At 44.7% G+C, this 17,617-nt stretch overlaps 1 protein-coding gene across 1 annotated transcript in view; it reads right to left on the reverse strand.

Annotated features, from left to right (window-relative positions):
- Positions 1-1,754: 1,754 nt before the first annotated feature.
- The window catches only part of WDR43 (WD repeat domain 43), a 55,397-nt gene continuing 39,534 nt past the window's right edge, over positions 1,755-17,617 (reverse strand). The window contains exons 12-18 of the mRNA XM_002709939.5: positions 15,692-15,778; positions 13,985-14,016; positions 13,047-13,110; positions 9,436-9,549; positions 8,910-8,979; positions 3,399-3,448; positions 1,755-3,296 (exon numbers count right to left, since the gene is read on the reverse strand). Coding sequence (XP_002709985.2) covers positions 3,117-3,296; positions 3,399-3,448; positions 8,910-8,979; positions 9,436-9,549; positions 13,047-13,110; positions 13,985-14,016; positions 15,692-15,778 — 597 coding nt within the window. The 3' untranslated portion in view covers positions 1,755-3,116. The remainder of the gene's footprint in view (positions 3,297-3,398; positions 3,449-8,909; positions 8,980-9,435; positions 9,550-13,046; positions 13,111-13,984; positions 14,017-15,691; positions 15,779-17,617) is intronic.

Below are 17,617 nucleotides of genomic sequence, written 5' to 3' on the forward strand. Positions count from 1 at the left end.
CCTAGAACCTTCACCCTAACTCCGCGGGGAGCCCAGGGAATGAAGCCGCAGCTGCCGGCTCCTGGCTCTGCGCTTCGCAAATAGACACTTGCTTTCTGCCACCACCCCAAAGTCGGCTAATGGGCTTTCTGCCCGCTGGGCGGGTGCACCCAGGCCTGGAGACACTGCTCTGCAACCTCTCAACCCACCTGCCAGGATGCAACACACCACCCAACGCTGGCCTCGGGCCTCCGCCTACAACTCCTCCCCACATGTCCCTTGCCTAACACTCCTGCTCTGTGCTACCATCTCTACTTCTCAGTAGGCCCTACCTGATTCAATACGTAATTCCGTACCCTGCATAGCCAGGCCACATAATTGTTTCTTTCCCCCTTAACAGTTACCATCTTCTAACACACGATGGCGAGCCTACTTAGTCGTGATGCATTGCTGGCATCTGTCACTAACTCCTCCAGGGCAGATGAATGGATTTTTAGAAGAAAAAAAAAATAGATTTTATTTGAAAGGCAGAGTAACTGAGAGGGAGGGACAGAGATCTTCCATCCATTGGTTTACCCCTCAAATGGCTACAACAGCCAGAGGTTGGCCAGGCCAAAGCCAGGACCCTGACAATCCTAGGTCTCCCATACGGGTGGCAGGGGCCCAAAAACTCGGGCCATCTTCCATTCCAGGAGTTGGGTAGGAAGCAGAGCAGCTGGGACTTGAACAGGGGTTCATTTGGGATGTCCACGGCTCAACCCACTGCGCCACAACACTGACGTATCAAGCAACCGAACAATACCTTGCAAGATAGGCAATCACTAAAAACCATCTGTAAAATGAATGAATACAGACTGCTTACATTACTCTCCCTGTCAGATTCTAACAACCTGAGTCACATCAACGCAGCAGCCTTCACCCTACAAGACCCCACGTCTGCCCCTCAAATGCTTCTTTGCACCAAAGTTTCAAAAATTCCCCACTTTGATGTTTACTTCCATCAAAACATACTCATAGGCTCATCTGTACCTACAGGATTACGTTTCACAAGTTCATTTCACATCCCACGACCCACTGAAGCCATACTCCAGTCACTGGGGCGCAGCCGAGAACAGAGGATGAAGAGCAGCCTCACCTGAGAGCTCGCAGGAACATCAGGATCGAGACACACGCGGACAAGATGGCGGAGGGGGAGTGATACGGACGGACTGAGCAGCACGACACCCAAATACGTGTGATCCCTGCCTTCAGTGTGGTGGAGAGTTTTCAAAGCCGTAAATTGGGAAGAAAAATCTCAAACTTGAAAACGTACACACAAAACATTGTTGTCTGAATCAGGAGTAGAACAAGACAGTGAAAAACCCTGAAACTAGAAAATCCTTCTTTAACAGCCTAATTCTGGGCTTTTCTAAAGCAGAAAGTAATTAGTAAAAACTCCCCAGATGTTGGACAGCTACTTAAGTTGGGTGTGGGACATGTGACCCTCTAGGTGCTGGGTGCTGGTTACAGGGACATGATGGGACACGCAGACACACGTTGCCCCTTCACTGTCACGGTGGCTGTGAGCCGTGGAGTCACAGCCCAGCCAAGGGGCCGCCTCAAAACCGCCAGCTGTGATTGACACTCGACTAAGACCGTCTCTGCTTCTTTCCCTTCCCTAAGCTGCTGGTGACCGCACAAGCCTGGAAAGACTGACCTGCGAAGGCTGGCGGAGTACAACTACTTTGTAAAAGTCAAGCCACAGCCTCTGCACACACCACAAGACAAGCACCGTGTAAAGATGAGTATTTATTCACTTTACAAAGAGAATGGTATGAAATCGCCATAAACAGCTCCATTTATAGACAAGTGTAACTGTACATGGCACCAGCAGCTCCAGCTGGCCTTCCCAAGGTGCTCTCACGGCTCCAGCTCAGTCACTCGAGCCCGGAACCCGCTGTTCTGCCGCTGATGCTACGAAGTCCCTCCGAGATGATGGTTCTGTTTTACATATTCACAGGTGGGAGGAAATAAATCCATCTGCCCAGCCCTCGCTAAGAGAGGAGCTTCATCTGCATGTCCCCCAGTGAGCACGAAGCAAATACCGCTCACTCTTTAACAGACAAAGCAGAAACCAAATTACTGATCCTTTGAAAAGGCTTCTGTAGCACACCAAAATACTTGTATTTATACACACGTAAAAATCTCGAGTCAGATTTATTATTTTAAGGATAAACAGATACCCTAACACTGCCCAGGGTGGGTAATGAAAAGGAAGATAAACATTAAATTATTGAATTATAAAAATATTTTCTTTGGAAAAAACTTCCAGCAAGGTCATCGTTAATATCTAAAACCAAAGAGAAAAAATAAACAATTGTTCTTTGATCCATTAGTAATTTAAATAAAAATGAAAACCTCTTCAAAAGCAGCAATGACTCAGTTTTTAAAAAGTTGCAGGTCATGAGCACTTCTAGATCTATACACTGATGCATCTTTACAGGCAACCGGCAGTCGAGAAAAATCTGTAATATGGCTAATTCTTTTGTTTTTAGTATCATAATTTTTGTTTTGTTCTAAAAAAATATTCCACATGACAGCTTAAAAAATAAGTGGCCACTTTGGGGAAGCACTCAACTGTCCCATCTGACTCAAGCCAGAGGACCACAGCTAGGAGACCGCAAGGGATACTGGTGATTTTTTTTTTAAATCACAATCATTTCTACTCCAGTTTAGTTACCCCTTCATAATTTATGAACAAATTAAAGATTTCACTAGTGCTGTCCTGCACCTGATTTGCTGAGAGAAGAGCTGGCACTCTCACAACAGTCCAGCTCCTGAACCCCTACGCATGGGGCTTTAAGCCAGTTCTGGACACAACCAATTGTACTAGGATATATTATAAAAATATACCATATATTGGACACTCGTGTCAGTACATTGCAGAAAATGTGTCTATTTACTGTGTAAAGTTTATTAACATTTGAATGAAACACTCTTATTTACACAGTGAAAGTCTGTGGCGAGGGGCTCACCGGCACGCACGGCCTTGCAGAGGCCCCGGGGGGCCTGGCACAGCGACCCCCTCCCCAGAACTGCAGCTCAGCACGAGGCGGGCTGGCGGATACACACGGTCCAGGGGGCTTGCGTCTGCGTCTTCATTCTTCCTCGCTCTCATTCTCGGGATCTACGTCAGAATCTCCGTTTAATTCTTTTTCACTTGCCACATCTCTGTCCTCACCATTTTCTTCACCATCCTCATCTTCCTGTCCGTTCTCTTCGTCAACATCCTCATCAGTCTCAGTTTCTTTCTCCTCCTCATCTTCATCCCAATTATCCTGGTAGGAACAGCAAGCAGGAAAACGTTCATCAGGTCTCATTCTGACAAGGCATGGGGTAGAAAGGTGGATGTTCACACCAAGGGAAAGAAAAACACTCACATCAGAATCCTTGTCTGGCACTTCATCATCAGATTCCTCTTCTGAAGATTCTGCAGCAGGGGGAAAAACACTCAGCACTGATTTTGTGAACACAGGGCACAGCCTGAAATCTCACCAGCGAGATTCCTGAATGTGCTGCTAGAAACATTTACACTCAGCTATCATCCCTAAGAGCCAACATAGACATTCTTCTCATCTACATACACCAGCCAGGACTCGAACCAGCTCCTACATGGGAGGCACCACAGGTAGCAGCTTTACCTGTGACGCCACAGTGTCAGCTACATCGCGGGTTCAAGTCTCAGCTGCTCCACTTGGGATCCAGCTCCCTGCTAATGGCCTGGGAACACAGTGGAGGATAGGATGGTCCAGTGCTCAAGCCCCTGCACCCGTGTGGAGAACCTGATGAAGCTCCTTGCTTCTGGCTTCAGATCAGCCCAGGTCAGGCTGCTGCGGCCATTTGGGGAGTGAATGGAAGATCTCTCTGTCTCTGTCTCTCCCTCTTTCTGTCTTTAACTCTGTCTTTCAAATAAACAATTTTTAAAAATAAATAAATAAAATAAACCACTATCCACAGATAGAGTCCCCTTGCCTGCTCATCTTCCTAAGGCCCTTCCCTCACAGCAAACACCATCCTGAATTTCTCATTCCTGTGCGTGATGTAATGTGATGAAGCCTCATGAGCCCATAACTACAGAAACAAACTCATGAAGAAATACAGGCTGAGCATCTCCTGGTCCTAAAATCCAAAATCTTGGGAAACTGGCATTTGGGATTTCGAGATTAGGAACACTCGAACCCTAAAGTCTATGCAAATCCTGCATAACTGAAAACTCCAAGAGCTGAAAACACTTCAGAGGACCAGATGTTTTAGATAAGGTGCTCAACAGACGAGCTGCTACCTGGGTGCTTAAATGTTCTCTGTGTTTATACGCACACATGCAATCACACAGTGTACAGAAGACAGCACCATGACTTGATTTTGTGATCAAATTTATCTATGTTGATAATGTAGACCTCCATTTGACACGTTCTGGTTAATGCAGTGTGTGCAGAGGGAATGAACTAATTTAAACACTGTTCCCCCTTGTGAAGAATATTGTTATTTACAAAATTTTTCTGTTCATTTTAAACAGGAACAAGATTAACATAATTAACAATTCTCCTTGCATACCTATTTTTTCTTAAGGTTTATTTATTTGATAGGCAGAGTTACAGACAGTGAGAGAGAGAGAGACAGAGAGAAAGGTCTTCCTTCCATTGGTTCACTCCCCAAATGGCTGCAACGGCCGGCGCTGCACCGATCTGAAGCCAGGAGTTAGGTGCTTCTCCTGATCTCCCATGCGGGTACAGGGGACCAAGCACTTGGGCCATCCTCCACTGCCTTCTCGGGCCACAGCAGAGAGCTGGACTGGAAGAGGAGCAACTGGGATTAGAAACAGCGCCCACATGGGATGCTGGTGCTGTAGGCGGAGGATTAACCTAGTGCGTCATGGCACCAGTCCCTTGCATACCTGTTTTAAAGTCATAGTCCTCAAGCTTTTTGGTCATAAAAACATGAGAGGGGCCAGCGCTGTGGTGTAGCAGGTTAAGCTGCCGCCTGTAGTGCCAGCATCCCATATGGGCACCAGTTTAAGTCTCAGCTGTTCTACTTCCAATCCAGTTCTCTGCTGTGGCCTGGGATAGCAGTGGAGGATGGCCCAAGTTCTTGGGCCCCTGCACCTTCATGGGAGACCTGGAAGAAGCTCCTGGTTCCTGGCTTCAGATCGGCCATTGTGGCCAACTGGGGAGTGAACCAGCAAATGGAAGACTCTCTCTCTCTCTCTCTCTCTCTCTCTGTTTGTATGTGTAACTCTTTCAAATAAATACATAAATCTTAAAAAAAAAAAAAAGAAAGAAAGAAAGAAAGAAAAAACCCTGAGAGCCCCAGAAAGCCTTCTTTTCCATGGAATAAGTCTATCAACACTGATCACATGAGGCAGGCATTTAGGCTTGCAGTTAGGTGGTCGTTAAGGCACCCGCACCCCACTCCAGAGTGCCGGGGTTCTGCTAGCCCATGCCCTGGAAGACAGCAGTGACAGCTCAAGGATCCTGCCACCCCACAGGGGAGACCTGCATAGCGTGCTCAGCTCCTGGCTCTGGCCCCAGCCCTGGCCATTGCAGGCATTTTAGAGAGAGTCAGTGGACACGAGGTCCGACTCTTGGACTCTCAAATAAATAAAAGGCAACTCACTAAATGTTAACATAAGTACATATTTAAAAAAAATATATATATTTTCCAAAACATTTTACTGAATGGCACTGTTTTTACACTTTGACAAACTTCTCTTATTTGCTTCTGCATCCTATTTTTTGGATACGGTGACGTTTTTGAACAATATGAAGAAAGCCCAGCCTCAAATGGTTAGTAACAAACAAGACATCATGGACCTCTGACAGGATCCGAGTCTCCACAGTCCTCTGGCCTCACTGTGGGAAGGGCCAGTTACAAGTGCACACTCCCAGAAACACCTATGACAAACGGAAGGATGTTTTCCACCCTGAGATTACCAAGTAGCAACGCTTTTAATCCTCATCACAAAGAGAACGCACACGAACTTCCAACACGGCATATGGACAGGCATTTCTCTAAATTTTTGCCAAAACCTATTTTCTGAGCCAATTACCAAATTTTATTTTCCCAGAAATCTTTTATTTAAAGAATACAAACTTCATACACTTCCTAAATACAACTTAAAGAACAAAATGATTCTTCCCACTGTACCCGCCGTCCCACCCCTCTTCCTCCTCCCTATCCTATTCCCATTCTTATTTCTTACTAAGATCTATTTCTAATTAACTTTATAAAACACATACGATTAACTTCATACTAAGAGTTCAACAAACTGTATGGGAAAAAACTGTTCTGCAACAGTTGAGACAAGGGCTGTTCAAAGTCATTCCATCTCGAAGTGTTAATTTTACTTCTACAGATTTCCTTTTAGGTGCTCTATTAGTTATTACAGATCAGGGAGAACATTCGGTATTTGTCCTTTTAGGACTGGCTTATTTCATTAAGTATGATATTTCTCACCATAGGAAATCTTATCTCACTGGGGTTTTCATTTGCATTTTCCTAAAATGCTATATTTTTATGTTTATTACTCATTTGCTTCTTCCCCCAGAAAATCACCAACAGAGCCTATGTTTATCTAGACACTTTCCTCTAATGATAAATTTTCCTTTTACTACATAAGTGTATGTAAGGAAACTTAGTGATGTGTCACATGACACAGGCAGGTAGAGCATGTTTCCTATGAGGCACTGGTGCATCTAGCGATTTAGATTTACTGAACAAGCTCTCTTCTCCAGGCTCCATGACCTGCCACCATGTATTCTTCCCTGAGAAGCACAGAGGCAGAGAGCGCCATCTGTTGGCTCACTCTCCAAAAGCCTGCAACAGCCAGAGTTGTGCTGCTCCTCATCTCCCACACGGGTAGCAGGAACCCAACCACTCGAGATGTCACTGGCTGCCTTTCCAGGGTGTGCATGACCAGGAAGCTGGGATTGGCAGCAGAGTGGAACTCTAGCCCAGGTACTCCAATATGGGACCCAACTGTCCCAGGTGGCACCACGACCACTGTGCCACACAACTGCAACAGGTGTGTGAATCCACAGTTGTACATACAGGGTTTCAGGTTTGATGGTCCTTGTGTTCCTGCACCTAGCTGTCCTTACCGCATTCACCTCAATCACTCCAGGTTCTTCCTTCTCCCCGACAGGAAGTACTAAATTCACACACCAAGCTGGAGGTGACTGGCAATATTCTAACCTGGAATCTTCCCTTCTGTCAGGACTGACAGATGTGTAAATTCATGCAGATGTGCTTCTGTGTCCTTCAAGGTTCTGTAATTTCCTCTATAAAGGTTTTGCTTCCTATTATAGACATAGTGCCAGGTCCTCATAGTTTGGATCGTTGGAGTGAATGAGATCTTTTCCCCTCACACGTCTTCAGACAAGTGATTACTGTTATATAAAAATGCCAGGAATTCCCTTTTTGCTGATCCTGGTGCCTAGCAAGCTTGCTTTTCTACATAGCCCCTTTTCCTAATAGTGCAGCTATACATTTCTGTGTAAGGAAGAGCAATAAGTAGAAAGGTCAAAGCTCTAGAATTCACTTCTCAGGGCCAGAGTTGTGGCATAGTAGGTCAAGCCACTACCTGCGATGCAGGCATTACATATGGGCACTGGTTGGAGTCCTGATTGCTGCACCTCCTGGATCTCAAACTGGTACCCATATGGAATGCCAGCACCGAAGGCAGCAGCTTAACCCACTACGCCACAATGCCAGTCCCTGTTCCTGGAAATGCTTTCAAAGCTTTCGTTTATATTTGATTTTGTTAAAAAGATTTATTTATTTGAAAGCAGCATTACAGAGAGAGGTAGAGAGACAGAGACAGAGACAGAGAGTGAGGGAGGGAGGGAGAGAGAGACACAGACAGAGAGAGACATCGTCCATCTGCTGGTTCACTCCCCAAACGGCTGCAACAGCCACAGCTGAGCTGATCTGAAGCCAGGAGATTCTTCTGGGTCTCCCACATGCTTAGAGGGACCGAAGCACTTGGGCCATCCCCTGCTGCTTTCTCAGGCATGTTAGCAGGGAGCTGGATCAGAATAGAGCAGCGCCCATATGGGATGCCGGTGCTGTAGGCCAAGGCTTTAACTCACTGCCCCACAGCAGCAACCCCTTGGTGTAGGTTTTCCTAAGTTAAAGGAATTCTCTTAAATTCCTTAGCTATTTAGATTATTTGAGATGTGAAAAGGCTAATATTACTAAATTATTTTTCTATACTACTAAGCTAATCTAGTGTTTCCCAATTGATGTTAATATGATCATTACATTAACAGATTTCTTAATGCCATCTTATAATCACTCATAATCTTTAAATTCTCCTTAGTAATGGCATATTATTTTACTTACACAATTCCACAATCAGTTTACTTAATAGGATGTTTGAAGAAGGTCAAATGTTCCTTTCTTGCTCATCTGTCTTTAACAAGGTTACCATTGTATTTAACTAATGAAACATCTAAATTGTTTACATGACAAAAATTACCTGTTCCTTGAAGGCTTTATGAAATAAGCCACAAAACCTCCCAGGCTGGGTAGCTTGTGAGAGGTTTTGATTAAATCCATTTTAGAACTATGGGTTTTTGAAGCTGATTTTGGTCATTAAAGTTCCCTGAAAAATTTCAGTATTACCCAGGTTTTGAAATGCACTGTCATAAAAGCCATTCATAGTGTTGCTTTATTTAAATCTGTTCCTCATCTAATGCCTTTTTGCTAATGAACAGCACTTGGGTCTTTTCTTCTATGACCCATATCTTCATGTATTTTTGCCACACAGGTTTGCCTGCTTTCAGAGGTCTTCCAAAGCAAGACCTTACATCATGCTGTCAACATAGGTGACCACAGTCACTGTGAGAAGCCAAATGCTTCAATTCTGCACTTAACCCCACCGCAACATTTACCTTCTTCATACACCACTTTTGCCTTCTGATCTGGGGAAGCTGCACCCTTCGTCTTCTCCGATGCTGTAACCTGAAAGGTGAGGCAGCACCATTAGCAAGCAGAGCACACACACGACGAGCACACAAACACTCCCCCACCCCTGCAATCAATGACTTCAAAACGAAGTGGATCAAGCTCCCAAAAAAATCTCTTCAAATACAGAAGGAAAGAATTACTCTGTCAAGTTGGAAAACCTCTGGGGCGATCTTTCTGTGCCAGGATTTCCACTGTATAAACACCTTGTAACGTGTTCAGTTACCCTGCAGCCGATCTGCGCTAACAACCACACTCTAACTGTGGGGCGACTGAGTGTAAAGTTAACAGGCAGTTCTTCCCATTAAGCAGTTAACATTTCCGACTTAGACTGGGTCTTCATTTACCAAGTTCTGACTGAAGCAAGGAGCTCTCAAGGTTCAAGGTAAACAATCCTCACTCTTCTATTTCTATCACATCCACCAGCTGTTGCCACACCGACGTTTTACTCACTTGCGTGATGAGAAGGATCAGCTTCCCATGAAGATGTGAGAGTTTCTGGAAAGTTTTGACTCGGCTCTCCATTAGCTGGTAGAGTGTCCCCAGCTGGGGCACCAGGTCAGGCAACTAAGAAGAAAGGGCATTTAACACCATCATCACACTCCAGAAACAACCACACAGCTACGTCTCACGGTCAAGTGCTGCACCACAAGCACCTGCTCATAAGTACTTCCTTGGCTGTGTGGGACATGGCCCGGCAACATAACAAATGTTCACAGAAGGCCCCCATTACCCTAACAGGAAGAAATGACAACTTTCAAATAATGATGCAAAGTGAGGAGTGAGAAATCACAAAGCAGGACAAAATGCAGGGTGGGCCCTGTGAGTCTGTGCTGCTCAACTGTTTCAGACAAGATCAACACAAAGTAGACACTAACTAAAGAATACCCCACCACGCGCCTGCAGGGCAAAGGGGCTTTCCTCTGAATTTTCCCTCTGATGAAGGTTTCTACCACGGGCCCAAACAGCTTCCCCCAGTTCCCAGGGACTAGGAAGACAATTACCAAGTTGATTTTATATAGCATTTTTAGAACTGTTATTTGAAAGAGAGACAAAGAAACAGAGATCTTCCATCTGCTGCTTCATTCATCAAATGCCCGGGAAGGTCAGGCCAAAGCATGGGGCTGGGAACTCAGTCTGGGTTTCCCACATGGGTAGCAGGTTCCGAACTATTGGAGCCTTCACCTGCTGCCTCCAGGGTGCACATTAGCAGGAAGTGGAATGAGGAGCAGAGCTGAGTCTCAAATCCAGGCATTTCAATATGGAAAAAGTATGCCCCAAGTGGTATCTTAGCCACTCACTAAATGTTTGGCCCTATATACCACTTTAAACACAATCTGTTAATGAATCCTAAAATTCACGCTTAAGAAAGTAAAGAAACCGTTTACTAATTCCCCTAGAGAGCTCTTTAATTAGCCATAACTTGCCCTATTTTTAAAGACTTATTTATTTTAAAAGCCAGAGTTAGAGAGAGAGAGAGAGATCGATCTTCCATCCACTGCTTAAAACAGCCAAGGCTGCACCGGGCCAAAGCCAGAAGCCAGAAACTCCATCTGGGACTCCTGAGCGGACGGAAAAGGGTCCAGGCACTTGGGCCATCTTTTTTTTTTTTTTTTTTTTTTTTGTTTTGTTTGTTTGTTTGTTTTTTGTTTTTTGTTTTTTGACAGGCAGAGTGGACAGTGAGAGAGAGAGACAGAGAGAAAGGTCTTCCTTTGCCTTTGGTTCACCCTCCAATGGCCGCCGTGGCCGGCGCACCGCGCTGATCCGATGGCAGGAGCCAGGTGCTTCTCCTGGTCTCCCATGGGGTGCAGGGCCCAAGCACTTGGGCCATCCTCCACTGCACTCCCTGGCCACAGCAGAGAGCTGGCCTGGAAGAGGGGCAACCGGGACTCCGGAGACTTGGGCCATCTTCCACTGCTCTTCCAGGCCATCAGCAGGGAGCTGGATCAGAAATGAACAGCTGGGACTTGAACCAGCGCCCACATGGGACGCCGGCATCGCAGGTGGCGGCTTTACCTGCTCCGCCACTATGCTGGCCCCTTGCCCTCCTCTATTTCTGACACTGCAGTGTAGAGTATTTCATTTAAAAGCTGACCAACTTTAAACAGCAGACACACAAGGATGCTAACTGATTGCCCTTCAGCTTACCATCACCTCTCAATTACGTGTCCCCATTCAAACTGGGAACTCAAGAATGGGGGTCAGCTGCCTAGCACAGTCCTCAGCTTAAAAGGCTGCCAGTAAAGACATCTGAGGAAGGAGGACCACCATGTTCTCAGAGAGGGGCCCCCCTGCGCCGCTGCTACTGCAGGAGTGCCTCCTCAGGAACTGGTACCAGAACAGCATCACTACCAAGCCCTCCTGGGCCTCCTCACTCTTCTGAGCAAGCATAACTGAGGCCACAAAATGAGTCACTCTGCTCTCCAGCCATTGGCTGAAACTGGATGCTTGTGGTTATCATCCAGTGCCCTAGCCCATTGCCCCTCAGTCACTGCACACATGCATGCACCCCCCCACACACACACACACACCCTGCCCCACTGCCGCAGTTCACTTCCTGACACGCCTGCTGGCTGGGAAACCCAGTGCATCCTCACTGCTGCTTGTCTCTCCAACACAGACAAAGCAGCATCCAGCAGCGCCAGTATCCCATATGGGCGCCGGTTCGTATCCCGGCTGCTGCTCTTCCAATTCAGCTCCTGCTTATGGCCCAGGAAAGCAGTGGAAGATAGCTCAGGTACTTGGACCACTGCCCCCATCTAGAAGACCTGGAAGAAGCTCTTCGCTCAGCTCCAGCCATTGCAGCCATTTGGGGAATGAACCAGCAGAGAGATCTCTCTCTCTCTCTAACTCTACCTCTCAAATAAATAAAATCTAAAGAAAAAAAAATTATGCATAGATTTCAAACATCATTTAATTCTATCCTTTTAGTAGCATTTTGAAGTTCACAGAACTATTCTCTTATGACATTGCTTCAAGATTTTATGCTACCCCTCCTCCAAAAACTTATGATTTAATAAATTAAAAATTCTGAAGGGGGAGAAGATTTTATGCTCCCACTCTTATTTGCATAAATAACCAACAGCTGATAGCAACTCCAGCAAAATGGCAGGTATTAAATATTTAATCTGTGTCATTTTTATTTCCTGTGACAAGGCAGTATACAAGTTAGTATATACAAAAATGTAAAAGGGAAAACAAAAGATATATACAACAAAGACAATTGTATTGAGGAGAATAGGTGTACAGAAAGACAGCTGAAGACTAATGTACTAATATGTACCTTTTTCATTTCTGTATATTTTTTAAGATTTATTTATTTGAGAGTTACAGACAGAAGCCAGGAGCCAGGAGCTTCTTCCAGGTCCCCCACGTGGGTGCACGGCGCTAGCACTTAGGCCATCCTCTACTGCCATTAGCAGGGAGCTGGATTGAAAGTGGAGCAGCCAGGACTCAAACCAGTGCCCATATAGGATGCTGGCACTGAAGGCAGAAGCTTAACCCACTGCCACAGTGCTAGCCTTTCTATACTTTTTTAAGTTCTCTATAAATAATATACATAAATCACTTTCAAAATTGGAGACTGAAGGGTACAGGCATTTGGTCTAAGGCTTAAAATGTTGGTACAATGCCATGTCCTAAATCAAAGAACCTGAGTTCAATGCGCAGCTCTGACTAACGCAGACCCTGGGAAGCCGTGGTGACGGTGCACACGACGAGACTAAAGTCCTGGTTCCCAGGTCTGGCCCAGCCCGGGGCATTTGGTGAAGAAGCCAGTGGACAGGAGCTCTGCCTCTATGTGTCTCTCTGCCTCTCAAAAAAATAAATTCAATTTTAAAAACTAAAAAAATGCAATGAGATAAAATCTCCAGAAGGGAAGACCAATGTAGACAGGGTGCTACCAGTGACATGATGTCACTGCGCTTGGGGAAAACCACAATCTGTACAGGAAGTCCCTAAGGTTGAAGGACAGGGGAGGTGGGTTGTGCTGCCACCTTATCAGTCTACAGTCCTCATCGGAGCCCAAGGACTTGCACTCAGCTACTCCAGCTGATAACACTTACTGTGGATAGGTATGAAGCATGAATCGTTAACACACACTTCAGCCACTGAACCATTAAGACAGCGCTGGAAAAAAGAAAACATCCAAGTAAACATCTTCACAAATTCAAAAGCAAGTGAAGATGTACAAATTGTGCTGTGAAGATGACTATGCATTTTAAGGTCCTTTCATTAACACAGTAATCCAGCGAGGATGAGGGAGGCTGGAAAACAGGATGAGAACGCCTCCCTCTAAAACAACCAAAACCAAAACCCACTTTCTAACTAAACGATGCCAATGCAGGAATCATCCATCCAAACTGACTTTGTATTTTAAGGTCATGATATTTGAACCCATCATCTCATTCACATTCAGGGACATACAGCAAGTCTTCCACACTATATAAAGATCAAAAATATGTGAGCCAGTCCTATTTAATAACCTGTTCAGCTTTTCTCTTGTCTGAGCTCAGAAAGCTGATGAGATCTATCAAGGAAAAAAGCTGAGACAAGAGCAACTGTGGACTACAGACACTGATAATATTCTGCAAGCTGAGGATCGCTGAGATATCATCTTCCTACTTAAATGTTTAATCATAAATTAAAATAAAGACCCAGAAAAATCAGTCTCTTAGCTGAAATATTTCTTTAGTATCTTCAGGTACCAAAGGTTGGGCAAATTTCACAAATGGCAATTTTATATATAATAATTAAGACAAAATTAAATAAGACTAATCCATTTAATGACCTGATAAAAATATACATTTTCTGAAAGAAAAGAAAGCAATAAGAATCATTTAACTTAAAATAAAGAAGGGGTAATACCTGACACTTAAAACATTGTCAGTTACAATCTGGGGCTACCTAGTATTGCATGTCGCACGGTTAGGCACCGGTGTCTTCCAGTCACCTCTGATCTAGCTGTAAACACAAAGCAATTGACACTGCCCCAGCATCTTACCTATTGGGATGTCCTTGCAACCTCTTTGTAAGCTGAGGGAGAGAAAAACACTGTTAGTAACACACTTCCAATCTGTCCCATCTCTATCAGTTCCCAGGCCACAGAGACCGTACTAGGAAGTCATTATTCCATTTTCCAGTCTATTTTAAGCCAACATAACATATGCAAACATTCCCATGGCAAGAGGAATGACCTGAGAACAATCTGGGCTGGCACTGCCATGAGTCAACGTGCAGAAAGCAAAGCCAGGGAACAGCACTCAGGTGAGTGAGCTCCAGCAACACGGGAGAAGGAGAACAGAGGGTGAAGGCTAACGGATACGGATTTCTGTGTGGTGGATGGCAGGACATCCTGGGAACACACACACTAACATGACTGTACACACTAAGAAGAGGAATCTATGGTAAGTGACTTATATTTCAATTTCTGAGAGAGAGGGAGGGGAGGAAAAATGGAAGGGAGGGAGGGAGGGAGGAAGGGAGGAAGAGAGGGAGAGAGGAAGGGAGGAAAGCATGGCTAGGTAAACTTTGTTTTTTAGAGTAGATAAACTATTTTAGAAGTATGACTGCACTTTAACATATGACACTGCTCTTTGAAATACGGAGGTTTCCCTACCAGTAACAGTAAACCAGCACACACTGTCATTACCCAAAGCTCTCACAAAATGCTTCAGAATGTACAACAAATGCATTGCAAGCGTAATGTCCAATGACAACTGTTCTTTTAGGACAGGCTTCAGTGTCATTATGTATACTTTTAAAGAAACAAGATTTCCCTTAATGGAAGTAATGACTAGAAAACTGAGTTCAGGGGTCAGCACTGTGCTGTAGCAGGCTAACCACCGCCTGCAGCACCAGCATCCCATATGGGAGCTGTTTCGTGTCCTGGCTGTTCCACTTCTGATCCAGCTCTCTGCTATGGCCTGAGAAAGCAATGGTGGATGGCCCAAGTGCTTAGGCCCCTGCACCTGTGTGGGAGACCCAGAAGAAGCTCCGGACTCCTGGCTTCAGATCAGCCCAGCTCCAGCTGTTGTGGTCATCGGGCAGTGAACCAGCAGATGGAAGATCTTTTTGTTTCTCCCTGTCTATAACTCTACTTCTTAAATAAATATTTTTTTAAAAACTTAAAAAAAAATAAAGCCTGAGTTCAACATATGGCACACCAGTGACCTGCACCTTCACTCGTGCCAAGAGTGGCTCCACACCTCGGGGGCTCTCAGGCCCCTTCTAGCTCAGCTGCCACTCAACCCTTCACACGGTTCAGCAGACTCAGCAAGCAAAGACAGAACTCACACGTCGGAAACGGGCAAGTTCCCTCTGGTGCAGGTCTTGGTGACCTCTGCAATCTCACACTAGCAGGCATGGAGATCAACAGCTCATGTGCAGCAACTGGACAGAAGTGGCTCTAGTATTTGGCTCAGGTAGCTCACAGAACAAAGCGGGAAAAGTGAAAAAGAGACTCTAGGAGCTCCGTGGAGAGGACCTCCCACACACACAGCACGCTGCGGCTCGTGCCAATGGCATGTCCTGTCACCGCTTCAAGATCATCTACCTCACTTTTCTATATGAAGACGTTTCTCTTATTCATCTACCACCCCTCTCCAAATGCCACGTGTCTTTGCATCCTACAAATCTGTTTTTCTAAATACTGGATTCTTCCTTTAAGCCACAGCATTAGGACCTTAAAATTAAACAAGCAGCCAGTTACCTCTTGTAACAACGGAATAACAGCATGCAAGGGCATCCTTAACACAGTCTTCTTTATTAGGTTTAAATTCCTAGTTTGAAGGACTTTCTGTGAGAAAATAAAATGATTATTAAGATAAGCATATCCACAAGCTAAGGGCACTACAGGAAAAGCTGTAAAATTGACTCACAACAGACCAAGGCAATAAACTATCATCTGAAATTTAGCAAAGGCTGGAGGAGCTGAGCAGAGAATGCACATCAAATCCTGTGGCTGTCAGAAAAGCACAGTCTTTAGCAATCAGGAAATTCACTTCCTTAAACAGTTTTCTTACCAGTGTTTTGTATTCAGCGCAAAGGAACACCTCTGGGCATTTACGTAGATACACAACCCTTGAGAGGTGCACCCAGACCCCACTGTAAGAACTACAGCTGTACCCACACAAGAGTGAGCAGAACAGCAAAACCACACCAACGAAGCAAGAAACCCATTTAAATTTAGTGTCAACTTCTTGATAAAATTTCAGCCAATCAGAAAAATCATAAGGAGTCCTTCACACAAACTCCTCAAAGCTGCCGGTCTCCCTCCGCACTGCAGAAGAGGCACCGTGGACCAGCCCGAGCCAGGCCCTCACTCTGCTGCTGCCCAGGCAGCCCACTCCACTGTGAGGCTCAGAGAGAGTCCTTACAGCTCTCCGACTCCCCTTGTTCTTCCATACTTGAAATACGCCCTCTTTCCCAAGGGTTTACTCCTCGATCTGCCCTAGTGGTGCGTGCACACTGTGGTGGTGGCTACTGCTCTGTCATGCTCAGAACATAAATGACAGAGGTACGCAAGAGCAAACATACACAAAGTTGGTCTCCAACCTAGTTTAACATTCTCTACGTACCTTTTCAGAAAACCCCATCAACTTTATTTGGTTGTAAAACTACCTCTACGCTAAACTCTTCTAAATCCATCAAGTACTATTTTAAAATTACCACTTACATAATTATATAGTTTCTTATCTAAGGAGATAGAACATTTTATAGTCACTGGAGAACTGAGGAATGGACTGTCCTAATTTTAAGTTTCAATTAACCTAAATATTCATTTTCCTATACCCAGAATGTAAGATTTAAAGCAAAATATGTTGGTCATAACTTCAACAATTCAGAAGGTGTTTAATGCTACTAAACATTCCTCAAATTACTTCTTTATTACAAATGTCAGTTATCATAAAGTTCCAATGATACAGAGAAGCCAGAGAAAACATCTGTCTGAACTAGTCTACAAATTATTTTTTGAAAGACAACATGCCTTTTAAATTTTCCTAAGATGTTCACCCACACCACCAGGCTTCATTATCTTAAATGGTCAAGTGCAGGCAACACCTCAGGTCCAAGAGCGCAACATGCTGTACTGCCGTCAGTTACACCAGTTGCGGTTCAGATCCCATGCAGGACTATTAGACAAGTGATTCATGGCATCTGCTCATTCTAATTATAGAGGAATGACCATACACTTTGTTGCCAAAATAAGGACACTTCTGTGAATGGAGGGAGTCACTATACTACTCTAAGACGAGAGGTGAGAACCCGAGCTGTCACAGGCAAGTATGACCTAACTACTCTGAAGTTATCCCAAACTACAGGGCAAGAGAAGTTTTAACAAACTCTTGCCACTCCATATGCCCAGTAAAGACAGAATTTCTATGGTAATAATTTTTAAATCTAAAACAAGCAAATAAAAAATGTTCTGAGCCACATAATGGACAGAGGAATCAGTATCATTAACTTCTTCCAAGGAAGAACAACCTATAAACCACCCTACAAACCACAGCTGCTATTACCACAAAGATGACACAAGATATTTTTCTTTTACAGTCTTACTGCAGTATAACTGCTGCCTAACAAATAGAAACTATCTCAAGCGCACTATCTGATCAGTTTGACAAACACATTTATC

The sequence above is a fragment of the Oryctolagus cuniculus genome, chromosome 2 (assembly GCF_964237555.1).
Source record: "Oryctolagus cuniculus chromosome 2, mOryCun1.1, whole genome shotgun sequence".
Lineage (NCBI taxonomy): Eukaryota > Metazoa > Chordata > Mammalia > Lagomorpha > Leporidae > Oryctolagus > Oryctolagus cuniculus.